Source organism: Zalophus californianus, chromosome 7 (assembly GCF_009762305.2).
Source record: "Zalophus californianus isolate mZalCal1 chromosome 7, mZalCal1.pri.v2, whole genome shotgun sequence".
In the NCBI taxonomy this organism is placed as follows: domain Eukaryota; kingdom Metazoa; phylum Chordata; class Mammalia; order Carnivora; family Otariidae; genus Zalophus; species Zalophus californianus.
Genome location: NC_045601.1, coordinates 136,556,067 through 136,583,868, shown reverse-complemented (window position 1 = coordinate 136,583,868; position 27,802 = coordinate 136,556,067). Strand labels below are relative to the sequence as shown.

At 42.4% G+C, this 27,802-nt stretch overlaps 2 protein-coding genes across 8 annotated transcripts in view; one reads left to right on the top strand and one right to left on the bottom strand.

Annotated features, from left to right (window-relative positions):
• KIF13A (kinesin family member 13A) overlaps nucleotides 1-27,802 on the top strand; it is a 204,652-nt gene that overhangs the window by 136,173 nt on the left and 40,677 nt on the right. For all 7 annotated transcript variants that reach the window (XM_027601410.2, XM_027601408.2, XM_027601412.2 and 4 more), the window contains exons 10-19: nucleotides 955-1,066; nucleotides 1,446-1,658; nucleotides 4,234-4,344; nucleotides 5,750-5,884; nucleotides 8,724-8,854; nucleotides 14,672-14,758; nucleotides 14,857-15,023; nucleotides 21,168-21,381; nucleotides 25,438-25,600; nucleotides 27,549-27,689. In XM_027601410.2, coding sequence (XP_027457211.1) covers nucleotides 955-1,066; nucleotides 1,446-1,658; nucleotides 4,234-4,344; nucleotides 5,750-5,884; nucleotides 8,724-8,854; nucleotides 14,672-14,758; nucleotides 14,857-15,023; nucleotides 21,168-21,381; nucleotides 25,438-25,600; nucleotides 27,549-27,689 — 1,474 coding nt within the window. The remainder of the gene's footprint in view (nucleotides 1-954; nucleotides 1,067-1,445; nucleotides 1,659-4,233; nucleotides 4,345-5,749; nucleotides 5,885-8,723; nucleotides 8,855-14,671; nucleotides 14,759-14,856; nucleotides 15,024-21,167; nucleotides 21,382-25,437; nucleotides 25,601-27,548; nucleotides 27,690-27,802) is intronic.
• Nucleotides 7,086-8,598, bottom strand: LOC113926785 (fatty acid-binding protein 5-like). Its single transcript, XM_035728543.1, has 2 exons — nucleotides 8,592-8,598; nucleotides 7,086-7,668 (listed from the first exon to the last, which is right to left on the bottom strand). Exons 1-2 carry the CDS (start codon nucleotides 8,596-8,598, stop codon nucleotides 7,268-7,270), a joined length of 408 nt encoding a protein of 135 aa, XP_035584436.1. The 3' UTR covers nucleotides 7,086-7,267.

The window sequence follows — 27,802 nt, the reverse complement described above, 5'->3', positions numbered from 1 at the left end:
GGCGACTGCCTTCGGCTCAGGTCATGATCCTGGAGTCTTAAAATTTAATGTGCCTATGAATTACCTGGAAGTATCTTTAACCTGTTCTGACTCAGTAGGCCTGGGGAGGCTTCCAAGAGTCTGTGTTTCTAAGCAGCTCTCAGGAGACCCCAGTGCTGCTTTGTGTAGCAGGTGTTGAAAGAGTAGCCGTATGCTGTCCTCTGCTTGGGTAGGTCTTTGTTCTGTACAACTGTACAAATTCCACACTGAGTTGTGAAATCAGCTTGCTCGCTTTAACAGATGAACAGAATATACCTTGTAACGTGCAGGGAAAGCTTCTCTTCAAGTTACGTGGTTATGGTGGAACACAGAATGAGAGGCCTAGATGGTCCAGATTAGCCCCAAAGAGTAAATGGTTCAGACTTTCAACGTAATATTTGGAGTCAATTAAAATTCTCTGGAGTGATCTTTTAAACGTATGTTTCCAGGTTCTGAAATGTCTGTCTCACAGTCACAGGTCCTGTGACTGAACAGAATAGATGCTTACAGGGATTCTAAATTCATTCTTTTAAATGAATGAAGTTACTTTTTTTGTTTTTCTTTTTCTGAGCTTTTTTTTTTTAAAGATTTCATTTATTTATTTGAGAGAGAGAGAATGAGAGACAGAGAGCACGAGAGGGAAGAGGGTCAGAGGGAGAAGTAGACCCCCTGCTGAGCAGGGAGCCCGATGCGGGACTCGATCCCGGGACTCCAGGATCGTGACCTGAGCCGAAGGCAGTCGCCCAACCAACTGAGCCACCCAGGCACCCTTTTTCTGAGCTTCTTGACAAATTAATGTACACTTGATTGTATCAATGTTAGGGCCTTGTTGTTCTGCATATTTTGTACTTATTCCCTGGAATGATTATTATTTTATAGAAACAATATAAATATTCTCTAAAGCTAATTAAAAAAAATTTTTTTTTGTCTCGGCAGATCACTTACAACCTTGGGGTTGGTGATATCATCGCTGGCTGACCAGGCAGCTGGCAAGGGTAAAAACAAATTTGTGCCTTACCGAGATTCAGTCCTCACTTGGCTTCTTAAGGTAATTCATTGTTCATGGTGTTCCTTTCCAACTAGAACTTGCCAGTTTCAGAGCTGGTAGCTGAGAGGTGTGTGCAGAGCTAACCAAATACACAGCAATCCCCGACAGTACTGTCATCCTGATTCCCAGGAACGTAGAATGAAAACTCTCTTCTGTTGCCCTTCTTACCCTATGGTAGTGCTGTTTCACAGGCATCATTGTTGTGACTAGAGAGAAACCACATCTCGGCATAAAATTATTTGTGAGGTGCAGACCCATTTCCACCACACGTTTCTTTCTTCACAGAGAATGTCACACGTGCACATTCTCAGCTTTCATCCTACGTGTTGTGCACAGAATGGGGCTCATTTCCTAAGATGCTACTGGAAATATTTTGCAGGACAATTTGGGAGGCAACAGCCAGACCTCTATGATAGCCACCATTAGCCCAGCAGCAGACAACTACGAAGAGACCCTCTCCACCTTGCGATATGCAGATCGAGCCAAAAGGATCGTTAACCACGCCATCGTGAATGAGGACCCCAACGCCAAAGTCATCCGGGAACTGCGTGAGGAAGTAGAGAAACTGAAGGAGCAGCTCTCGCAGGCTGAGGTAAGATCAGCCCGGAGCTCCCTGTTCCTGAAGGTCCCTGGCTGGTGGTATCAGAGTAGGGAAGGGTGTCCTTGCCTGCAGTTTTAGGTCATCTCCCTAATGCCATTCAGCATTTCTATGTTGATTGGCATTTTCTGCGTGCTAAGCATGGTGAAGACAGCATGAGTGGTACCAGACTTCTGTCCCAGGAACTCAACCTCCAGCTGAGGACGCAGACAAGTAAGAGTCAGTGGTTGCTACTGCCTCATTGTTTGCTTCAGTCAGTTGGCCCTTGACCGCAAATCTCTTCCAGTATGAAACTTGAAGAACCAAATGTGGTTTTTTAAATTTAATTTAATTTTTTTATTTTTTTAAAGATTTGTTTATTCATTTTAGAGAGAGAGAGAGAAAGGGGAGGAGCAGAGGCAGAGGGAGAGAGAGAATCTCAAGCGGACTCCCTGTTGAGCACTGTACCTGACACAGGGACCCTGAGGTCATGACCTGAGCCAAAATCTAGAGTCGGATGCTTAACCAACTGAGCCATCCAGGCGCCCCAAATGTGTTGTTTTTATTAACATTGTAAACTATGTGCCCATAAGGCCTTGCAGTTTTCAGATTAGTTGGTTATATATCATCTCTTCCTCAAGTCAGGGCAGACAGATAAACGTTAGGAACAATTCAGAAATCTCATTTTATTTTTTTAATGTATATCAGCTCCTGGCAGGAAACAAAATTGGTCATTTCTCATTGTTACCATCTTTCCTTGGCTTTACCCAGCTTGAATAAACACACCCTCTTCTAAGTAACTTGCTTGTTGCAAGCTACTGGGTGAGGCCCTGTCTCATTTGAAATAGGTAATAGGACTGAAATGAAGGCCAAGTGCCTGAGCTTTAGTCACATGCTTGGCCATGCCTCACTTGGGTGTGGACCTAGGGCTGCTAAGGTCACATTCCTTCATACCACTCGCTGCTGAACCCTCTTTAGTGGGGAGAATATTAAGCTGTAGGGGGGAAAAGCGTAATAGATACTGTTTTTTGAGCACTTTTGTACCAGCCTATGTATCTATCAGTGTATCTAGTCAAAAAAGTAATCAGTAAGAGATTGAGATAAACAGGCAGAAAGGAGTCAAACCAGGGATCTGAACTGCCTCTTCATTGGTGATGGTGGAGTTGCACTGTAACAATGTGTTTACAAGTCTTTCTCTTCTTCTAGCTATGGGCTTCTCAAGCAGGAAGCCTTGTTTTATTAATTATCTTCATCCCTAACCCCTAGGGCAACATTGATACTGGAAGGCACTTAGCATAATGCCTGGCAACATTGTGAGTACTCAATAAATGTTGCTATTTTTTTGTTATTATCATGATCATAATCATTCAGTGCATCGAGCATCATTTTTTATTGATGCCAAGAAGGGTAGCGAAACACCTGAAAAGTCAAAATACTGATAAACTTTGAAGAGAGTCATTCATGATCCTAGGAGGAAAGTATAGCTGTTCTGAAATTCGTGTAGAGGTGGATGAGCTACTTCTCTCCTCTTGTCTCTGAATCTGCTTTTCCACCTTGACCATGTAATCTAGGCCAGATGGTTAGAACCATGCCCGGCCGAAGGGAACAGAAGAGGGGCCCCGGAAGGTTCTCCGAGATAGAGTTTTCCTGGGTGTCTCCTTATCCCCAGCACTGAATGTCACTCTCAGCTTCTGTTACCACTGTGAGACTCTGAAACCTCAGTGACCGTATACATCATCACCACTTGGATTTCTTGTCTGAGTCTGCCATCTTTCCTGTTCATGGACTTATTCTTTGTAGAGGCTCCTGTTGCTATAGGGCGTCAAAGCATGTTGTTGTGCCAAGTAAAGGCCCCCGGAGTGTTTAAGCTGCATGTATGTATCTGTACTTAGATCCCTTAGTTACTCTTACTGAGCTAACTCACAGGGAACTTGCTGCCTGTTTACCCAGATGGTCCTGTTTCCAAGGGAATGATGAATATGTAAAGTTTATTACCACCAATAAGAAAAGTAGTTTTAAATGATTGAGAGTCAAATTTTAAAATGAATGAGAAGAATCTTCACCTTTCCTGGTAGGTTATCCCTGGGATGTGTTTATTGGTGATGTGTGTTGATCTCTGTCTTACTGAATAAGAAATCTGCTTAAGTTACCTTTTTACCTAAGTTTCTACAAACTTTAGCATCTTTGAGGTCTTCAAATGTGAAGTGCGCCTGGCTGGCTCAGTTGGTAGAGCATGTGACTCTTAATCTCAGAATTATGAGTTCAAGCCCCATGTTGGGCGTGGAGCCTACTTAAAAAAAAAAAAAAGGCTTTAAATGTGAAATTTAAGTAGGAGGGATAAAATTATTCTGTAATGATTTGTATCAGTTTAATTCAGGACACTGGTTTCATTTTCTCCTTTAAAGAGTAGCAGTCATTTATTCTTATATTTCTTTTGATTAATAAAGATCTAAACCCCACCTTGACAGTGTATGACTTAATTGCTTCCAACAGACTGCTGATAGCCACTTACGAAGGACAGTAAGGGATTGTTTTATAAATAATGGTGGGAAAAATTAGAAAATCAGCTATCTCTGGTTTCCTCTTCAAGGCTATGAAGGCCCCTGAACTGAAAGAGAAGCTCGAGGAGTCTGAAAAGCTGATCAAAGAGCTAACAGTGACTTGGGAAGAGAAGCTGAGGAAAACAGAAGAAATCGCACAGGTAGCTTGATAATTCAGGCCTAAAATCTTGTGATTCTTTTTCATTTGCTGTCTTTTCTGTGTAGCCACTCATCATCCTCAAAAAGTCATGTAAGGACCTCTTTCTGGTAAACGAGACCACAAAGATCAGGGTTAGAGGCTGACTTTGTCGTCTTTCATCAACTATCATTTGCTCCACGTGTTTGCTAGAAGTGCTGGAGAGCACGGAGTTGGAGCAGGCATGCTCTAAGACCACACTGTGCATGTTTCCTGCTTTTCCATTTTGTGATTTTGGATCACCTGGCAAAGCATGCTACCTGACTGGCAGAGAATTTATAACCGACAGCACATCATGGTTTTTTTCATTGTAATTGCTTCTTTGGGCTTGTGAGAAAATGCTACATGAACTTTACTTGAGATCTAATATAAGGCAAGGACTAATGCTGCACTTGTGTGTGAGTGTGTGCGTTTTATGAATCTACACTATGCATTTTGTGAATATTTTAATCTCACTGACCACTTGGAAATACTGGACTGTCCCAGTGAGGTATCTTGAAAGCAGTAACTGGGACCTAGTCGAGCCTTCTCTTAGATATTATTCACACACGCGCAGATGCACACTCACGCCCCCCCCCCACACCCCTAACTCCCTATGTCTTGTACCTTGCTTTGTGTTTCTTCACAGCACTTATCACCATTGGCAATTCTTTATTTTACATGTCTGTTTTTTCATGGTCTGTTTCTTTCCACTAGAATATAAGTTTTCACAAATGAAGGGACTTTGCTGTTGTATTCCTAGCCCTAGATCAGTACCTAACACTTAAATATCTCATGAATGAATGAATGAATGAGTGAATTCAAAGCCCTCTGCAGTAAGGAACCAACTGGCTCTTCCAGCCCCATCTCTCCCATGACTTTCCCACATTGACTAGGGTTCTTGCCCCCTGGCATCATGCAGTATGCCCAGAACCTCTACTGTGCCTTCTGGTGCCTTCCGTTAGGACACCCTGCTCCTACCTTACCACTGCCCCATTTCTTGGAAATTCTTCTTATACTTCAAGAAACGTCTTAAGTGTACCCTTTTCCCGAAGTCTTTCTTGGTCTCTGAACCCATCACAATCTCCCTCCTTGGAAGCCCCGCAGTACACTGTTCCTCTCCAGTGATCCAGGGCTCTCCTCTTCAGATTTAGGTATGTTGTCTTATCCCCTCTCCTAGACCGCAGACCCCTTCAAGGGAAGATGGTGTCTGGTTCACCCGAAGCACCCTGATAACATTGACTCAAGATGTCACACATTTTAGACACTCTGTAAACTTGGTTGTAATGTGTCATTTCGTTGGCATTGTCCCCAGAAATAGTGACTGAAACTTTCCATGGATACCTCTTGTGTCTAGAGCAACAAATAGAGTTCCCTGTTTTTGTGCCCAGGAGAGACAACGACAACTCGAAAGTATGGGGATTTCCCTGGAGACGTCGGGTATCAAGGTCGGGGACGACAAGTGCTACTTAGTCAACCTGAACGCAGACCCTGCTCTCAATGAACTTCTGGTTTATTATTTAAAGGTAAGAAAGCATATAAAGAGACAGTTGCAATCCCGATTCATTTATGTACAACTCCTGTTGGAATCTGGATGTCTGTACCCATGATTTGGTTTTTGTATCCAGCTTAGTGCTCATTAAAAGTAAGTGACACCCCCCCCACAAAATAAAATAAATAAATAAATTGCTTTTGCACCATTTAAAAAAAAAAAAGTAAGAGGATGGATGGTGTGATGTGGTTACCATTGAGAGTGAAACCTCCCCTCTGGCGACCATCAGTTTGTTCTCTATATTTATGGGTCTGTTTCTACTTTTTCTTTGTTTGCTGGTTTGTCTTTTTTAGATCCCACATAAAGCAAAATCATATGGTATTTACCTTTCTCTGTCAGACCACACTTTTGGAAATCCTGGCTTATTTTGTTAGGTGAGAAATAAGACATCTGTTTGAAGTGAGGCACCTGATAGACACTGATATGGGGCACCCCAAAAGACATAGGGTTCCTCAGTTACGGTAGTATAGAAATATATGTGGCAGTATTTAAATAACTCTCAAGGATTGGAGACCTGGGGACTTGAAGGCAGCTTATCTAACTGTCCACACACCTAAATCTCTAAATGCCAGAGATGTTACCCACTTGCCAGAAGTTAAACAGGTGCCTAGTTAAGGATTCTCATCTGCCTTGATTTAATATAAAACTGCAATGGAAAATAAGCTAGAATTGAAGAAAGGAGGCTCAGTTTTCCAATACCCTTTTTATTCTCCTTTTTCCAGAGACATAAATCTGGTGCAAATAGCTTCTGATTTACTGAGAGTTCACCAGTAGACTTAACTGTTCATTTGGGACATAATTAAGGCATAGGAATTGTGTGCAAAATCCTAATTTTGAAAGACCAAGCCTTTCTGTCAAACAGGGAAATATTACTGTCATGGTGACTCAATAATTTTTAGAGCAATAGAAAACACAAAGTGATGAACTGTGGACCGCATCACGGGAGTGACAGTCCTCATATGTCTGAAATCATGCTCATCTGTACATTCTGTAACCCAAAGGCTACAGTACTCTGTAATATTGGTATTCGAAACTCAACTACTTTATTTTTATTTTTTTAAGATTCTATTTATTTGAGAGCAAGAGAGAGAATATGAGAAGGGGAGGAGCAGAGGGAGAGGGAGAAGCAGGGAGCCCGACGCGGGTCTTTTTTTTTTGGCATAGCACAAACAAATTTATTTACTAACCAAAGGGATGATCCTAATTAAATCAACACTTTGAAATAGATGCATGTAAAATGTTTGTGATAAAGATAATTGAACACAGTAATGAAAAAAAAGCAGTATGGAGATTTGCTCATTGAACTGAGCTTGTTTATTCTCACAGCTACTTCCTGTCCACAATGATGATGGAATTTTTACTCTACTTTTCCATAGACCCGAGTACAGGTGACATTATTCATGACGCATTCCACCACTAATTTCCCATTTTCCAATTTTCTTTTGATTGTGCTTTCCTTCCCATCCCATTCCTGATGTTTAACCAACGCGCCGTCTGTGAAGTTGCATACAGTCTGTTTTTTGCCATCAGCTGTAGTTTCTTCAAACTTCTCTCCCAGGTTACATGAAAACTGTGTTGTTTTCAGTGTGCTCTCAGTTTTTTTGGTGAGGTTTTTGCCATCAGAAGAGATGATACAACCTGGTTTGGCCATTGCACCCACTTTCCGCACAGCCATTCCCACTCCTACTTCCTTCACGTATTCGTCAAAGCCTTTGCTTTCCACTAAGCGCCATCCTCCTACCAGCTGCTGAATGGTGGCTATGGTGGGCGCGGGCCGGCAGGCCCAGCGAGCAGAGCAGAGTGGGGCATTGGGAGCATGGCTTCCCTTTTTTTTTTTTTTTTTTTTTGGTAAAGATTTTATTTATTTATTTGACAGAGACACAGGGAGAGAAGGAACACAGCAGGGGGACTGGGAGAGGGAGAAGCAGGCTTCCCGCTGAGCAGGGAGCCCGATGCGGGGCTCAATCCCAGGACCCTGGGATCATGACCTGAGCCCAAGGCAGATGCTTAATGACTGAGCCACCCAGGCACCCTGCTTTTATTTTAAAATTTATATATTTGAAAATACCATTTTCCATGAAATTCCTGTTAGTGATTCTTGAATTTATATAGTTATTGTCAAAGCATTTTCATTGCCAACTCAGGTGATCCTTGAAAGAATCCTACTAAGTAGTTCAAATTGATGATATTGTCCTAGTTTTGCAAAAAAAAAAAAAAAGAAAAGAAAAAAGAAACCAAGGCTCAGACTGTGAAGTAGCTTGCCCATGGTCACATAAATGGTAAGGTGTCAAGTTAACATGGGAACTCAAGATAGTCTCCTGTCAAGTCTGATTTCCTTATATTGTTGTTTTATTTTTTTTTTAAGGTTTTATTTATTCATTTGACAGAGATGGATACAGCAAGAGAGGGAACACAAGCAGGGGGAGTGGGAGAGGGAGAAGCAGGCTTCCCGCCGAGCAGGGAGCCTGATGTAGGGCTCGATCACAGGATTCCGGGGTCATGACCTGAGCCAAAGGCAGATGCTTAACAACTGAGCCACCCAGGCGCTCCCCCCGCCATTTCCTTATATTGTAAAACAATATCTAATCACTGTTGGTTGGTGTTGTTTTCTTCATGGTGTTTAAATATTTTTAAAATGTAGTGTATTAAGGTAAGCTTTGGACCTATAATGTTCCAGATACCTTGCATCTCCCATCTGATTGTTCAATATTGTCATGCAGATGCCGTTGGGTTATTCAAGTTGATGGTGATAAATTTGTGTTGAGTTACTTGTAAGAGTAGGTTTTTTCCTTTCTTTCACAATCTGTTACTAGGACCATACCAGGGTGGGTGCAGATACATCACAGGACATCCAGCTCTTTGGGATAGGAATTCAGCCGGAGCACTGTGAGATAGATATTGCATCTGATGGCGATGTTACTCTGACTCCGAAAGAAAATGCAAGGTAAGAGAAATAAATGTCCACTTCACGTATCTGTGAGCCTGATTTTCAGGAATAGACTGCCCCTTTCTGTCTGTTGGCTCAGTTCTAGCAAAGTTAAGACTTCACTGGGTTCTTGGGATACTTCCGATTGTAGGGAGCTGTATAGCAACATTTAGAGCACTGGCTTTGGGGTGGCTGATTCTGCCTGGACTGGCCGGGTTATCTTAGATAACACACTTTTGTCTAAACTTCTACTTCCTCATGTGAAACATAGGGCTAAAAGTAGGCAAAACAGAAATCACTTGGCTCAGTGCCTGATATATACAAATATTTTATTTTTATTTTTTTAAAGATTTTATTTATTTATTTGACAGAGAGACAGTGAGAGATGGAACACAAGCAGGGGGAGTGGGAGAGGGAGAAGCAGGCTTCCGCCTGGCAGGGAGCCCAATGTGGGGTTCGATCCCTGGACCCTGGGATCGTGACCTGAGCTGAAGGCAGATGCTTAACAACTGAGCCACCCAGGCGCCCCACAGATATTTTATTTTTAAGATTTTATTTATTTATTTGAGAGAGAGAGAGAGATAGCACAAGCAGGGAGAGGGGCAGAGGGAGAAGCAGGCTCCACACTGAGGGGGAGCCCAATGCAGGGCTCGATCCCAGGACCCAGAGATCATGACCTGAGCCGAAGCCAGACACTTACCTGACTGAGCCACCCAGGCGCCCCTGACACATACACATAATGAATAAAATTAGTTGTTACTCAGTGTAATACATTGCATAAAAAGCAGTTAATCAGATAACTCCATTGTATGAAAAATTCCTAAACTAGGCTATAATATATAAGAATTTGAGAATTGACATGATAGTGTATTAACTTTGGGATTTCTACTAAATACTGTCTTGAACTACTTTACAATCAAGTACAAAGTTTATATGAAGTCCTATCACAATATTCACTAACACACAAACATTGTGATCAGAATGCTCATTTTTAGGGAAAGGAAAACCTTACACTCATTTCAAATTATTCGATTAATATTGGCCATATCAATTTCTAAGTGATGACAAACTGAGACTAACAAGGATGGCATAGATGATTCATGAAAGTTTGTAGGTCTTGTGTTACAGTGATACAATTGTTAAAGATATCTAATGGTGAAATGATGCTGTTCCTTAATTTTTACTTATTCCAAGTTCAAGTAGCCCTCTGCCTTATGCTGTATTATGCCATATTAGAAACTCTGGATTTTTTTAATACTCTGGTTTTTAATTGACAAAATTGCATATATTTAAAGTGTACAATATGATTAGACCATACTCTCTTTTAACACTGTATCTAAAAATAATTTTAATCAGCAAATTTCCTCATACCCAATTCCAGTGCCATGTTTTTGTTCCTGCTCTTTGCCCCCCCTCACCCTGCCCAGTCTCCTCCTTTCCTACCCTGGGGTAGCAGTGCATTCATTCAGGAGTCTTTGCTACAGGCTCTGTGCAGGGAATGCCCAAGTAAAGGGACTCAAAACCTGGTGGAAGAGAACGTATAGAGGCAACAGTGATTATACAGGATGATAAGTACTTCTTCCTGCAGGTCTGATCACTATGGAAATGTGGGGTTGTAGGACCGGAGGTGGGGAGATCTGTTAGGATATTATTATGATATTGTCATGGGAACACAGCAAGTGGCAGAAGAAGTGAAGAACAAAATGTATTTGAGAATAATTTGAGAGTCAGCCAGCTTTTGTGATGTGCTTGGGGACAGGATGGAGAGTCAGTAAAAGAAGGTGAAGTCAGCAATGGTTACAGGGTTCTGTCTTGGGAGACTAGACAAACAGTGGAGATCCTGAGCCGAAATAAGCACTACAAAAGGTAGGACAGGCTTGGAGGATGATGGGTAGTGAGTGGTAATGGATTCAGGTTGGGATCCTGTGAATTTGAGGTGTCCTTGGGACATCCGTGTGGATGTATCCAGTTGGACATTGGATTTAAACATGTAGAGTTATACTCAGGATATACAGTCAGCCATTAATGGTGTCATCTGTCTTCAAAGTGGATCCCAAGTGTGTAGTGGAAGGAGTAAACCAATGTTTTAGGGATGGTCTGAGAGCCCAGAGATAAGGGAGTCAGAGAGGCAAAGATACAGTGATGGAAGCCAAGGGAAGAGAACATTGTAAGGAAGTAGAGGTCAAAATAGAGGTTAACAAGCTCCTTTTTTTTTTTTTTTAAGATTTTATTTATTTATTTGACAGAGACACAGTGAGAGAGGGAACACAAGCAGGGGGAGTGGGAGAGGGAGAAGCAGGCTTCCCGCGGAGCAGGGAGCCCGATGCGGGGCTCCATTTCAGGACCCCGAGATCGTGACCTGAGCTGAAGGCAGACGCTCAACGACTGAGTCCCCCAGGCGCCCCGAGGTTAACAAGCTTCTGTTGGATGTAGCAGTTAGGAGGACACTAGCAACCTTGGGACGTTTAGGAACCATGTAGTTGTGGGTATAGAAGGAACCAATACAAGGAGGAGAGAATGGGGGGTGAGGAGGTGGGCTGAGAGTCATGGTTGTGAAGATGGACATGGGATTAGAGACAGAGCCAGGGAGGGACGTTGGGTTAGTGGGGAGTCACTGTGTCTTCAAATCTGTCTTCAAGTCACGCATTCTCTCTCTAGTCACATCTTACCTGCTGCTTAACCATTGTATTGAGTTTGTAATTACAGGGTCTCTGTTTTTCATTTATAGAAGTCTAGAAAGTCCTTTTTTTGGTAAGCCTGGTCTATATTTCTAGAGTCGTATTTGTACTCCACTGTATGCCTTTTTTTTTTTAAGATTCACTGTATGCCTTTAATAATTAGATTTTTACTTCTTTTATGGTCTTTGTTTGAAAATTCTATTTCTGACATTATTGGGGCTTCAGCCCGCCTGTTGGTCGTATCTGCTGATAACTGCTTCCTAGAGCAGCGTGTGATTCCTCAGATGGGCTCACCTTCAGCAGGAGGTTCTCTGTAGAAGTCTCATGGCCTGCGAGGGGACATAAATTGTTGCAAACACATTTTGTATTGGCTTCTTCTTTTTTTTTCTTTTATTTGAGAGAGAGAGCAAGCGAGCACATGAAGGGGGGAAGAGGGACGAGCAGGCTCCCCACTGAGCAGGGAGCCTGATGCGGGGCTCTATCCCAGGACCCTGAGATCATGACCCGAGCCAAAGGTAGACACCCAACCGACTGAGCCACCCAGGCGCCCCTTGTATTTGCTTCTTAACAAGAACCCCAGGCATATGTCCCCTTAGAAATCACTTTTTATGTTATTAATTTCTTGGCTTGGGTACAGTACCAAAGCAGGCAATTTCCATAACTATTTCTGTATATTATTGTAATAAGAGCATACTATAAATGGCAGCGATGTTTTATGTATGTGTTCAGAAGTTGTGTGTGTGCCCATGTGTGTATGCATGCACACACATACCTATAGAGGGGTCCCTTAAAGATACAGATGATCACAAAAGTTAGCAATAAATAAAAAGGCAAAGCTTATTATATTTCTCTGTCATTTTCTTTGGAACTGTTTTTAGTTTTATTCTAGAATAACACTATCCAATAGAAGTTTCTGAGATAATGGGAAGGTTCTATACCTGCAAAGACCATTTCGGTAGCCACTAGTGAGATGGTGCTCTTGAGTATCGACATATGGCTAATGAAAGTGAGGAACTGAATTTTTTAATTATAATTCATTGTTTAAAGTAATAAAGGACATTGACACATCTCTTCCTCATACTGCTATTCTTAGATATAAAATCTAATTTAGATATGTCTAGATACCCATCTATCTATATACCTAGATACGTTATTTAGATACCTTAATAAACTGGGCAAATATTTTCCTTGAAAACTGACTAATGAATGTTTGTTTTTTAGGTAGAAGAGGTGAGTACTCTATTAAAAAATTTCCCCCAAAAAAACAACTTTTCATCATTCTTTTGGCTAAAATATGTATATTTGTACAGATATACATATACATATATATTCTGATCTCATTTTCCACTTTTTGCAGATGGATAAATTAGTCCATCATTCCGAATAGATGGACACAGACCTCTGAAGCTTGAGTTAGCGTTGAGAGTCATTTTCATTGGCAAGAATAAAGGGAGCATGTTAGTGTAAAAGATACACAGCAAAGTTTTATCATGTTTATGTATGATAGATGAAAAACATTTGAGATGGTATTGCCACGGTATTTTTATCAATAAAAACTTAGTCCCTAAGCTTGAAATATTACTACCAAGGAAGGCTTATTTTCATGTGTGAGTTCTCCTTACTCCGTAACTCTGAGCTGGAGAGTCCTGTAAAGATAAGGAGCCAGGAAATGAGATTCTGTGAGAAAAGTAACTTATTGAAAAACTAAAACTCAAAAGAATAATCATTATTTTTCTCCATCATACTTCACCTGACAGTTTTTAGCAAGTTAAACTTTAATTAGTTAATTATCCTCCTGATTGTTTTAATACCAGCAAAATCTTTTTTTTAATGAAGGAAACATTTGTAAGAAGACTAGTTATCAGCGCTAAAAATGGGGGGGGGGGGACTTTTCCTCTCCCCCTAAGAAAAGTCACAGTGGCAAGGCTTTAACTTTGTTAAAGAATCTGTTGATGAGATCTAGATTGGCAGGAAGTCCTATGAGATCTGTTATCGTGAGTTATTCACAGCCCCTGGATTCATAGACCCTTGTAGCCGGTAAGCTGTAACAAAGCTGCAATGCAAGGAAGACTTGGGGCTTCAGGATTTGCTTGAGACAAATCGCAGATGCATAGGTCAGCACAAACCTGGAGACATGGTGCACACCATCTACTGCACGCTAGGTGCAGGGTAGCAGAGACTCAGAGTTGTTTCCCCCATCTCCGATTGTTTGTCTTGTTTTTACAGTTTGTTTGGTAGCTATTTAGGATTTAAACCTGGTTGCTCTTTTTGAGTTTTCCCCAAGTTTTTATTATGGAAAATTTCGAGTGTACGAAATAGAAAGAAGTGTATAATGAACCCCCAAATTTCCATCATCCAGCTTCAAAAATGAACACTTACGGTTTTGTTTTTATTTATTCGCCCTCCACATCTCCTCCTCCCTCCCCTCTGCGTTATTTTAAAGCAAGTTCCAGATATAACTTTGTATCTAAATATATCAGCTTGTATCTCTAAAAGACAAGTATTCTTGAACATAGCTTCAATACCATCACACCTAAAGTAATTACAAATAATTCCTTACTAATCTTCATATATTGAGCCAGTGTTCAGATTTCCCCAGTGGTATCATAAATGTTCTTTTTCAGCTGTTTCTTGAAATCAGGATCAAATAAGATTCAACCATTGTCATTGGCTGTTATGTCTCTCTTAACAGGTCCCTCCTCCCTCTGTTCCATCCCCCTTTCCCCGCCTTTTCCTTGCATTTTATTTATTGAAGACACCTGGTTGTTTCCCAGAGTCAGCATTTTGCTCATTGCATCCCATGACATCATGTAGCATCTTCCACCACTTTGTGCATTTCCTAAATCGGTATTTAGCTAATAAAGGCTTGATCAGGTTCAGCCCATATTTGGACAAGATATTCCATAGGCATTCTTGTGTCTATCTCCATTAGGAGCACGTCATGCCTGGTTGTCTGTCTTTGAGGGATATTGGCAGCCCTAGATCATCATTACTTAGATCACGTGTTTTGATAGTGGTTATAATTCTATTGTTCCTTCTTTAGGAATTAGTAGAATACCTCTGTTAAGAGAAACTTCCCCATTTATCTCTTTGGCTACTGGGGCTGGGTTTTGTGCTCTTTCCCATAGAGCTGACATATTCCCTGGTGTTCCTTCAGGTCCTGTGTAAATGGCACCCTTGTGTGCAACACCACCCAGCTGTGGCACGGTGATCGAATCCTGTGGGGAAATAACCACTTTTTTAGGTAACATCTTTGTGTTCCCTAATATTTTCATAAACTTCTTTTTCTGTTATTGGAATATAAAACAAGTCAATTTTCTCTAATGATGGAAAACTCCACAGAATTAATTTACCTAAGAGGAAACGGCGAGATTGGTTGAAAGACTTTGAAAAGGAGGCAGGCCCGCCAGAGCATGACCTGGATGCAGCCAGTGAAGCTTCCTCAGAACCAGACTATAACTATGAATTTGCACAGATGGAAGTTATCATGAAAACCCTGAATAGTAATGGTAAGACCTTACCTCCGGATTCCTCCGTTTTTGGCAGTTCCTGTCTCAGCAGTTCAGTAAGGGATGATGCACTTAAGTAAAGTGGAGGTGTCATTCGGAAATTAAGACACACAAACTTGTTAATTTCTTTTTTTTTTTAAGATTTTATTTATTTGTGTGAGAGAGAGCATGAGCGGGGTGGGGGGTGGCGCAGAAGGAGAAGCAGGCTCCCTGCTGAGTAGGGACACGGGGCTCCATCCCAGGACCCCAGGATCACGACCTGAGCCAAAGGCAGATGCTTAACAGACTGAGCCACCCAGGTGCCCCCAAATTGCTAATTTCTTATAGAGGCCCGGGGGGAGGGACTAATGAAACTATTCCAGGGCCTGGTCTACTCCCTCAAGTATAACTAAGAAGTCCCTGTTTTGAGACCCCTTGTTCCCAAGTCAGTTATGGTAACATTTCCACAGTCCTAGAGTACAGAATGGTAGTGGTGGAATTCCTTTTCAAATTTCCCGTTACTGAGTTCGTCATTTCTGAATCCTTCAGAGCACAAAAATCCCAGCAGAGGATGAACCCAGGAATTTCAAATGGAATCTAATGGAGAGATAAAGGTCACAATATTTTGCTAAAAACTCAGTTGGAAATTATAACCAAAGAGGCTTATTTAGTAAGCCCAGGTGGCTTTTACAAAAATGATCCTACAATGAGGGGCTTTTATAGGCTCTTTGCTTGACTTACACGCCAGCCTGTTTCAGATTTTTAAGGAAGATTTTCCTTAAAACCTTGTTTCTAGATCCCTCTTTTCAGAAAGTTTTCAGTGTTTGTATTAAAATTCTTCCCCTCTATATCTAAAAGGTAAGCCTTTATCTCTTCATACACACTTCCGTGCATTCAATAAAATCCACACCACATTCTTTCCTTGATGGCTGTTTTATAAATCTGCGGCTTCTCTTCCATCTCTCAGTCTCTTGTCATCAGGCTTTTGCCTGGGGACTAGAAGCAGGACAGGAAAGTTCCTCTCCTACCAAGCACGAGGCAGCATTTCCGTGACCAGAACTATTTGACAGGGAAATATAAGGAGCACCTGAGAAAGTTTGTTTTTGGACTTTGTCTCCTTTCACTTTCCCAATCAGGAGTTCTTTGAATACCTAAGGATCCCTACCTCGAACCAAGGAGGACCTCCGGGAGCCTCTGCCTGACATGGTACAGGGAGAGCATCACAGTTTCCCGGTGGGGCTCTCCCCTGAAACCCTGACTTTTGCACTCTATCTGTGAGTCGACCTGAGAAGAATGTGAGCGTGGCTGGAGAATGTCAGTCGGAACTCTGGCATATCAAATTGGGGATTCTGCGCGCCCTCCCCCCCCTCCCCGCTCATGCTCTCTCTCACACACGAATTGGGAATAAAGACGTTGACGTTTTTAATCTCTCCGGATTTTTAGCCCCAAGGACCCCCCTCTTTTCCATTATAAAAATGAAGTATGAAGAAAAGGCTAGATGGAAAAACAAGTATGGTGTATTTAATATGAAGAATAGAGACCACCACCAAAAAAGAACATCAGTGAGATTAGGGATGCAGATTAGCTGCTGGAGTTTTGGACGCTTCACCACAGACTGGACCATAGCTAGAAATCAGGCTGCAGTCCACTCTGCTACTTGCTCACCCAGTTGGGAGGAATCACAAAAGACATTCCAAAGTGATGTTCAGACATCAGAATCACATTAATGGGCCATTTTCCGACATGCCCGAGCAACAAGTCTCCTCTGAGTAATTTTTGGGAGCCCGAATAGATACAGGGTGTGACAGGAGGGTGCGGGCCCCAAACCCCAGGTGCAGAACGCCTGTTGGGAGAACCTTCTTTCTTTACATGATATTACAGAATTCTGGATGTCTCTGTTGTCTAACAGCAACGTATCCAGGTGCTACCAATTTAATCATTTATGTCCCACATCACACATTTCTAATTTTATTCAGTCACTACATTCTTATCATATTTATATTAAAGCCCTGAATAACTGATGAGTATTTGGTGAGTGTTTGTTAATTCCTCCAATCCTCTTAGCCAAACCAATTAGTCACCGGTGGCCTGGCTTATGGTATTAACATGAGTTACCCTTTTGTCTTCCAGAACAAGCCTTGTTCCCCAGTGTTGATTTTGTCTGTTTCAGAGTAGTGTTTCCCCAATTCCCCGCATAAGTGGGGCTTCCCTCTGGTGTGCTCTGACTCAGTGACGAAACGTGGGGGGCCCGCTAGTGTTCATGGAATTCACCTCTACCACTAGGTGGCTTCCCGATCCTAAGCCTGTCTGCCTGGTGGTCGTCCCCCTGGTGGTCCTATTTGAAGATTCTCTTCCCTCTCATGTGGTTTCAGACGAAGCTCCTCCACAAACACTGGGATAAAGGTTTTAACTGATTGGCATTAGCATGGGGGAGCTTGACTGGTTGTTAGCAGGGCTGCTGACTGATGCTTGTGCTTCTGCTTCGGCAAAATCGAACTAACATGATTGGGAAGAAGTGGAAGTTTTCTGCCTGACAGAAGCACTCTGTATTCCTGATTGAGGCGTGTGCCCTTCTAAGTCGTGACCCCTACCTCCCCGTGTCCCAGCTCCATTGCCTTCCCCTTGGTTAAACTCTGGTAGCTGTCCTTTCCCTGTACTTCCACCAGCACAGACATTGTTACTGCACTATTGCTCCTGTTACTAAAGGCTGGATGACCGTTGGGAGCTCAGCAGTTCAGGCCTCTGTTCTTGCAGATATCGATTGACCTGCATCATCCCAGTAAGAGACGAGGATGATGTATTTTCAAGTCTCTAAATCATGATCGAAAACCCCATTCATTGGAATTAAGAGTAGAAGCAAACCCAGTGTCTGTGGACGATAATGTGTTCGTCCCGAAGGTTCAGAATAAGAATGAGGCACTCATCTGTTTTCCTAGAGTCAGTGGTAGCTCTGAAGTAAAGAGCAATGAAGGGGCTGGTGAAGAGTCATTGAGTTTATTCCATCTGGGATTAAGAGTTGTTTTTTCGTTTTTTCCCAAAGGATTTACTTCCCTTCAGTTTAGCGCATTGGGCACCTGGGTGTGAGTGAATACTGTTGGTTATCACATCAGTGTCCCCCAGCCTAGCCTCTACTGGTAGCACCCTCTCTTCTCCATTCTCGGGACCTATAAATAAGTCTGAGCACATTGCACAGTTACATACCGAGATAAAGAATAAACTAACGAAGAGAGAACATTCTATACCATAATAAATGTGGTCCTTTCTCTCTTCCTAGAACACTTCCCTCTTTGGTATCTTGGCTTTAGGCTCCAGGCTCACTGAGTTTTGAAACCCTTCATTCAAGAGGAAGAAAATGATAGGGAGAAAAAAAAAACTGGACAATTTTTTGATGACTGGTTGGTTGAGAATAGGCTATAAATAGTCTTTGGCTTCTGTCCTAAGCCATATCATAGAGTCAGATTGACCTGCTGAGTAGGATGATCTATTTATAAATATGCTGTATAATGATAAAGGCTTGAAACTGGCTCATTGAAAAGACAATATCATCAAATATGTCTAAGAGAAAGACTTGTGTTGAGATAGGAGGTTCAAAAAGGGAAAGATGGACAGACATACAGAGGGAAATCTTAGCCTCTGTATCTCTACCCAGGCTCTGTGTAGTGAGGTCTGTCCCAGGGCCCCGGGGCAGGGCTTACCGGGCTACGGTGGCAGGCTCAGGGGAGGGATGCTTTGAGTTGTTGCCTCTTCTATAACTGCTTCTTGGGTTTGTGGCCACTGATGAAGCCTGGTGAATAGTTATGTCAGGGTGTTAGGTCATGGCATCTGCCAAAGCAGTTTAAAGCAACTTTGGTCACGTTGCCTCTGCATTATCATGGAACCTCGGGGTGAAATCCTCTCAGCCATTTGGGATCATGTGTGTTTCCACACACCATGGACCAACAAGCAGAAATAAGGATTAAATGTCTTACCTGGTGTCTTTTAGCAAAAATCTTAGAATATTAATTTTTATCAAACGGTGTATCCTCCAGTTTTCTCTCTCTGGAAAAGATTTACGAACACTAAGGTAGGGCTCTTGAAAACCAGGCTCCCTGGAAGGATAAATGGACGGAGAAGACCCTAACCCTTCCTTTTTTAAACCTAGAGCCTAAAAGGGAAAAGGTACGTATTGTTTGAGAAATGCACTTTTAAAGTAATTCTGAGACAACTTTTCTTCTCTAGCCCTTACATTTAAAATTTCTTCAGACTCCTTCATCATATTATTCATATATTTTTTCATAAATTTACAGGGCAAGATCAGAAGTTCTAATTCTTTAGAGTATATAGATGTCTTATGTACGAAAAGCTCTTCCCTCTCCATGGTCTGTCTTTGTTTAAGAGCTTGGTAACTTTTAGTTCATTTTCCATCAGATTTTCAGGTGGTATATTTTAGGGACTCCCTGTCAGGACTCTGTGAAGAAAACTATTTCTGCTTTGGAAAAATGCTGAGTTTTAGAATTTTATATCTGCAAAGAACAGTATTTTTTTCAAATATCTACTCTTTAACAGAGTACTAATTCTGAGCAAAACATTGGAGATAAGAATACTGTATCAGTTTATTAGTGAATTGATGTCCAACCTCAGATGGTTAGCTCTGATCTGAGTTCAGAACCCGGCTCTGTTGCTTACTAGCTCTGTGATCTTAGGTCAGCATCCTTAAAATGGGAATATATCCACCCTCAGGTATGGTGCAAGGCTTTCATGAGATGATGCATGGAAAGGGTGCAGTGCTTCTACCTGAGTGGTGGTCAGTAGCTAGTAGAATTCTTATTGCCATGTGGTTGTCATTTTTTATTAAAACAACTCACCTGTACTCTGTGTAGATCTCTGGTGATTTCTTAAATTGCTTTCTACTTTTTGTTTTGTATAATTTAACCTTATTTTTTAAGCTAACATACTGTCTCTTTCTCTTATTGCTTACATAGAAGATAAGTATAATTTACATGGTTAATCCACAAATTGATCAGTAGGGTCTTCTGGAAAGGTCAGTCAGGAACCATCATTGGATGATAGAAAAATTCGTCTTGTCTTCATTTCCCACTCTGTCCTGGAAATTAAACTGAGAGTCAGTCTGTGGGAACAACACAGATAGCACTATTTGAATCACAGGCAAAGGTGTGAGTTGCAGGCCAGTCTGAGAATATGAATGCATGTCCTCCCCATCTCATGTGCTTCCAGGAGGAAATACTGGGATGGTGGTTTTCTTATTTGCCATCCAGATAGTCTGACATATTGTTTCCCTGCAGTCTACTCACTTAGAGATGCCGGTAACTTTCTCCTTTGGACATATAGTCAGTACCTCCTTTCTCCACAGCATCCAGATCAGTGGTCATTGCCAAGCTAATGTCCAGCCTCAGCCAGTGACCGCTACCTACACCACAACCACTGCTGGCCATGGCCATGGCCCCTTCGAACAACGTATTTCTATACTTGTTCACCACATGTATGTTGCTGATCTCTTGGTCTGCAAAAGCATTAAGTCAAAAACAGCCTTTTGTTTTTACAAGTGAATTCCTCCTTCCTCCTTTTTTCTGCTTTTCTTTTCTTTTTGCATGTGAATTGCCCTCCTGGATATCAGCACCTGAGAAATTGCCAGACCATACACTCAATATTTTCAAGCATATGCTGTGATCTAGAAGTTTCCTCCCCATGATAGAAATTCAGGAGTAATGAGATAGGTGGTTGAAATCAGAAATATAAACCCTTCACCATATACTAAAACTGATGCTAAATGGGCATAGAAATTGACTACCATAAAAATGAAATCTGTGTGGCTCTGTCTTTGAAGCTGTCTTCGATTTCATGAAGTTTTTTCTCAATGGGTAGAAGCACATCCCCTCTAGCGTCTTCTTGTAGTGAATTACTGATCCATCTAAACAGGAGGATGAGCTCATCAAATTGAAGCACAGTAGATGTGGGGAATGTTTACATGTAAGGCAGTTATCTGAAATGTTAGCAAAAAGGCCGTTGGGAGGATCTCATCTGGAGGGGCCCCTCGGCCGCTCAGAGAAGGCATCTGGAAAGGCTAGATTCTGAGCAGGGAGATGATTCTTGCTGGAAGAAGCACCGGCTGGCTGCCCTGTCGTGCCCAGCACCGAAGTCACCTTGCCTTGTCTCTTGGCTCCCCAGACCCAGTGCAAAACGTGGTTCAGGTGCTGGAGAAACAGTACCTGGAGGAGAAGAGGAGTGCCCTCGAGGAGCAGCGGCTCATGTATGAGCGGGAGCTGGAGCAGCTCCGTCAGCAGCTGTCCCCGGAGCGGCGGCCCCCGAGCAGCGGCCCCGACCGCCTGGCCTACAGCGGCCAGACAGCTCAGCAGAAGGTGACCCAGTGGGCAGAGGAGAGGTAAGAACGGGGCCTGGGGAACCCAGGGTCACCAGGGGCATCAGCCTAGCAAGGAAGGAAATCTTCGTCCCAGATCTGGGTCGTTAGCAGTTGCCTCTTCCTTTGAGAGATACTGTCCACCCGCAGGATGTTTACTGCAATGTTAGTTGTTAAAGACCACCCCTCGCCCCCTTACCCTTCAGTAAAAATGGCACCATGTGACAGCACCACCGGGAGGTACTGAAAGAAAGTTGGAATGCTCCTGTAGCATCAAAGCATTCCTCATCTTTAAATTTCTCTTACTTTGGATTCTCTCTAAATACAACTGTAACATTAAGAGATCTACTAAATGTGAATTTTCCGAATTTATGGCTTTTAAATATTTATCTCAACTGAGGTGCCGGTGGGAGAAGCATCGGCCGTGAGGAGAGTACGTCACTTGTGGATTCTGTCGTGTTCTTACTGCAGTCTAGGCGCGGTGCTGACCTAACAGTCCCGCAGACTGTGCCAGAGGGGCGGTTCTGTCCGTCCCGTAGATAGCGTGCTCACTTTACGTGTCCTCAGTCACCCGCCTGGCCGGTGAGAAGGCCAGCGTGTGAACCCAGATCTGCCTGTAGTCCCTTTACTAAGAGCAGTCACAAAAGTAGCATTTGGTGTTTACAGAGCATGGTCCAGGCACCAAGTGCTTTACATATATTCATCTCATCTTCACAACTGCCGCTCTGTTTGGTCATTTGTACCCCATTTCACACATGAGCAAACAGGCTGCGAGGGGTTGAATGATTCCCCTAAAATCATTTTTTTTAGTATAAACATTCACACATATATTTTGCAATATTCTTTTTGCACTTAACACTTATTTGTGAACATTTTCATTGTTTTAAACAACCAATACTATATTATATTAGAGGCCGAATTCCTTTGTATGACACAGAATAATTTTTGAATTAGTTTCACATTGTTGGATATTTAGTTCTTACTAAAATTTTTGCTTTCGTAAATAATGCTGCAAAGAACAACCATGTGCACAAATTACTGTGAACATCATTATTTATCTTCTTTTTTTTAAAGAGTTTATTTATTTATTTGAGAGAGACAGAGACAGCGAGAGAGATCATGGGCAGGAAGGAGAGGGAGAAGCAGGCTCCCCACTGAGCAAGGAGCCCGATGGGGGACTCGATCCCACGACCCCAGGATCATGACCTGAGCACAAGGCAGACGCTTAATGACTGAGGCACCCAGAGGCACCCAGGCACCCCATTATTTAGCTTCTTATTACAGAGTCCTAGAAGTAGAATTGCCAGGTCAAAGTGTAGGGAAAATATTAAGACTTTGGATGCAAACTGACAAGCTGCCTCCTAGAGTCCCTTAGCTGGCATGTTGGGGCAGTGAGATCAAAGCCATGGCCGTCTGACGCCAGGATCAGTCTCTGATTCTTGCAGCCACACTGCATCTCTCATGAGCAGTGAGACACTTAAACTAGAGCCACATCCAGGGAAAATGACCCCTAAGAGGAGCAGAGGGAGAAAAGGAGCCCAGCCCTGCACACCAGGCTTGCCACGATAATGCACTTGATTGTTCTAAGTTCAGAGAAAAGAGTCAGTGGCATTTTCCCCAGGAGTTGCCCACTCATCTGTCTGGATACTGAAGTGTGAAGATTTATCCTACTTGTAACACATTCTCTTTTAATGTGCCTGGGTAAAAGAGGCAAAGGTTACCAGATGGTGCTTTTTCTGAAGAGCTGCCTTCTCTGCCTTTACTGCGAGCTGGTGGCTTCCTTCTCAGCGACAGCGGGCTTGAAAGTAATTGTGATTGGACCCACTGATGCCTTTCTGTTCAGTCTCCCTAATTACTTCTCTGTGTCCTGAAGATGGTAAAAGACAAAAAAGATGCAACAGAAAAAGTGGATTGTTTTTAATGATAGTGTTTTTCAGTCAGGTGTTAAAATTTTTTTTCCCCACTTGAGTCCAAATTGATTTTCTTTGAGGCTCAAGTTCTTAAAAATAAGGAGAGTAGCAAGGATGATACTTTGGGGACGTCATCCAAGGAGAGGAGAATGGTTACAGTATCGATTTCACCAGAGTCACTGGATAAAATTAAGATGTCATTAACGATGGATTGTTATATTAGAAGCTGGGACTCTGACCTAAATAAATGTGGATGGCTTGTGAAATACTGAGGGACTCATACCTACGTAAATGTTGAGGGGCTGAAAATCAAGTATATTTAAGAGCTAGTGAGAATTACAAAGAAAACCAGAGATGCTGATTCTTCTTTCTGGACACTTATAATGGAGTGTAGAGCAAGATACAAATATGTGAAAAGTACATCCTAATAGTAAATTAAAAAAACAGTTTCATCCAACAATAGGAAGTGTTGCAATTGCATAATTATCCCTTTGTCATTGATCCCTGAGCTGAAGAATAACTTCCAGGGGCAGGGGATCTGTGATAAACAGGTGGGTGCCTGGGCAGGGAGTGCCGGAGGAGCTGTGGTGGTTACCGCAGGGTGGGACCCCGTTCTCTGGAGCTTTCTGCAGCAAGTTCATGGAGAAGGAAGGATTTCAAGCGAGTTTGAAGGGTGGCGACTGGACGGGCGGACAGGACGTGGGAGGCATTTTGAACGGGCAGGTTGGCACAAACAAATGGGAAGCCATGGAGAAGAGGAAGGTGTGTTTAGGGGATTACATGAGAGCTGTTTTGTTTGGTCTAAAAGGTGACTTACAGAGGAGGATGGAAAGCTAAGTCCAAAGCTGTTCTGTAGGGCGCAGAGGAGGCTTTGAACTGAGGACTGACCTGAGACAGGCAGGGGTTTATGTGACTGGGAGGGAAGGGGAAGAGTGGGGGGGGGCTGTGAGGTTATGGGGGGCAGGGATGGGAGCCAGGAACCAGGGGCTATGAAAACAATAGAGAGAGAGGAGATTTAGGAGATATTTCAAAGGGAGAATCAAGAAGGCTTTTTTTCTGGATGTTGTGGAAAAGAGAAAAGACGGAGCTGGCCAGGAGAAGTCAAGTTTGGGTAACTGAAAAAAAGATGGTAATACCACTTAGAAAACCCAGGCAGATGGGATGCATGTGTCATATGGTTTAGGTTAACTTTATATTAACATCTTGCAGTCGGCCTCCTGTATCACTTCTAAGGTGATGAGAAAGGAGTAGAGATTGGGTGTTCCAAGCTCCTCATTGTCCCACGAAGTAAGGGCAGGTGTGTAAATGGTAGAAGAGAGAAGCTACATGAGGCTAGATAAGCAGTCTGTTAGTCTGGGTTACCTCTGAGTCCAGACTCACAGGTAGAACCCAAAAGTACCATTCCTTTCACTCACTGGGTAGTTTGGGGGTATCCCACGCACTTGTCCAGGAACTAGCTGTAATGACAGACCAAAAAAGACCTGGTTCTTGCCCCAGTGTGCCTGAAGCTCAGATAATTATACAAATAAATGAGAGTCTAACTAGGACAAATGCTACTGAGACAGAGCACGTGGGGCTGGGAGAGCAGGTAAGGGTTTTGACCTGTATTCAGCATCAGAACATTAGGGAAGGTCTCACCACAAAGCGCTATTGTGTGGAGTTGAAAAGTTGAATTCCTGCTGCCACAGAAAACCCCCGCTTCTCGCCTTTTACCAGCTGAAGAAATCGTGTGAAACGCTTTCTCCTTATGGACCCCAGATTCCTCTCCCCTTCCCCCCAGCCCCAGAAGCACACAAATCATAATCAGTTCTTTTCCCTCCGGAATTCCTTGATTGGTTTTTTGGCAGCAACATATCAAAATCTAGCAGTTTTCAAATGTTAGAGGATTTAAAATACGGTTTTTAGTTAAGTCTCTTCACCTATTTTGCTCCTCATCAGTGGTGACCAATAGGGAGCCCACAGTACCCTTGTGGGAGGAAGGAAACATTAAAAAAACAAAACAAAACAAAAAACAAAAAAACACTTTTTTTTTTTTTTGGACAAAAACAGTTGAAAATTATCTCCTGAAAGGAGTTTTCTACCACTTTCTAATACTATGACTCACTTAGAACCAGGATTACAGTTTCCTTTTCTTTCAGATGTTCTCATTTCCTTTTTTGCTACCCCGCAGGGATGAGCTCTTCCGTCAAAGCCTGGCAAAGCTGCGCGAGCAGCTCGTGAAAGCTAACACCTTGGTAAGGGAGGCGAACTTCTTAGCTGAGGAAATGAGCAAGCTCACTGACTACCAAGTGACTCTGCAGATCCCTGCCGCAAACCTCAGCGCCAATAGGAAGGTAAGAGTGTTTTTAAAGAAAATGAGAGCAAAATGCACAACTTAATGTACTGTAAGATAGAATACACACCTGACGTCCAAAAGAACATCCATGAGGAGATCTTGATGTGAGCCAGTGTATTTATTCTTTTTAAGACTTCCTCTATATTGGGGCACCTGGGTGGCTCAGTCGGTTAAACGTCTGCCTTCGGCTCAGGTCATAATCCTGGGGTCCTGGGATCGAGCCCCTCATCCGGCTCCCTGCTCAGGGGGGAGTCTGCTTCTCCGTCTCCCTCTCCTGCTCCCCCTGCTTATGCTCTCTGTCAAATAAATAAATAAAATCTTTAAAAAAAAGAGGGGCGCCTCGGTGGCTCAGTCATTAAGCATCTGCCTTCGGCTCAGGTCATGATCCCAGGGTCCTGGGATCGAGCCCCACATCGGGCTCCCTGCTCCGCGGGAAGCCTGCTTCTCCCTCTCCCACTCCCCCTGCTTGTGTTCCCTCTCTCGCTGTGTCCCTCTCTGTCAAATAAATAAATAAAAATCTTTTTTTTTTTTTTTTTTTTTTTTTTTAAAGATTTTATTTATTTATTCATGAGAGACAGAGAGAGAGAGAGAGAGAGGCAGAGGGAGAAGCAGGCTCCCAAGGAGCAGGGAGCCCGATGCGGGACTCGATCCCAGGACCCTGGGATCATGACCTGAGCCGAAGGCAGACGCTCAACCATCTGAGCCACCCAGGCGCCCATAAATAAAAATCTTTAAAAAAAAAAAAAAAGACTTCCTCCATATTAATATAACATTGTTTGCCAACTAGGCTTCAACAGTAAAAATTAAAAATAAAAAAAAAGATTTCCTCTGTAGACCCCCCCCCAGAGTATATGTGCCCTCAGATATGTTAAAATTAGAAATATATATAAGTAATTCCTCTTGCTTTTCTCTTTCCTATGAATGATCCTTTCTGGAATGAGAAGTATATGTTTTGTTATAGTACCATTTTTAAGAGTGGATTCTACAGGAAAGGAAGACTTGTATAAGACTTTTTTTGTACACAGAACAACTTTTTGCAGTCACTGGGAAGTTTACCATCATTTCAACTTGAAGGATTTTTTTTTTTCCTTTAAGAAGAAGCCTCAAAAGAAAATAATTTTTCATCCGTTTGTTTGCCTCCAGCAAGCAAACTAGAAATGAGTCAGGGAGTATTTCATTAATCTTTCTGTATTTTAGTTCTTTGACCAAGCAGTTCTTTGAGAAATTTATCTTAAGTCCACGGTCATAGAAGTGTTCATAAAGATCACGTGCTTTTTGTAGAAGGATGCTTATCATAATGGCCTTTATAGTAGCAAAAATTTGAAATAGCCGTGATGTTGAACAATATAATAATTTGTCAGATGAGTGGTATATACAAATAATAGATTTCTCTGTTGCCATTAAAAATCACATCTATGAGGGGCGCCTGGGTGGCTCAGTCGTTAAGCGTCTGCCTTTGGCTCAGGTCATGATCCCAGGGTCCTGGGATCGAGCCTCTGCGTCCGGCTGCCTGCTCCTCCCTCTGCCCCCTGCTCATGCTCTCTTTCTTTCCCTCTTTCTCTCAAATAAATAAATAAAATCTTTTTTAAAAGAAAAAAATCATGTCTGTGAGGAATATTTAACAACACAAGAAGATGACCGTAATATAAAAACTGTGGAGAGAGGATCAGGATAGGAGATTCACAGTTTTGTTTGGTTCTGCTTATGATAAAAGTAAAAAGCATGTGCATGGGTGTACACAGAAGATTTCATTAATCTTTTTGCATCTTAGTTGAAAATAAGCCAGAATGTTCCTTAGGTGGTAGAATTTCATCTTCTGTCTGTATACATTACTGAGTCTTTTTCAAACTTGCTACTTGACAATAACATATTTATTTAACCATCCAAAAAGCCATAACAAGGCTCATTTGGTTTGTTGTGTGTTTTTGTTTTCCTTCACTCTGCAGAGAGGAGCCATCGTGAGTGAGCCAGCTATTCAAGTGAGGAGGAAAGGAAAGGGCACCCAAGTTTGGACCATTGAGAAGCTGGAGAATAAATTAATTGATATGAGAGACCTTTATCAAGAATGGAAGGAAAAAATTCCTGAGGTAAAAGAGATAAATGTCAAGGAGATTTGACCATGTTGAAAGCGCAGAATGTAAGTGATCATCACCGTCAGAACACACACACGCGTGGTGGTGACTATCTGCGGTCGTACTTT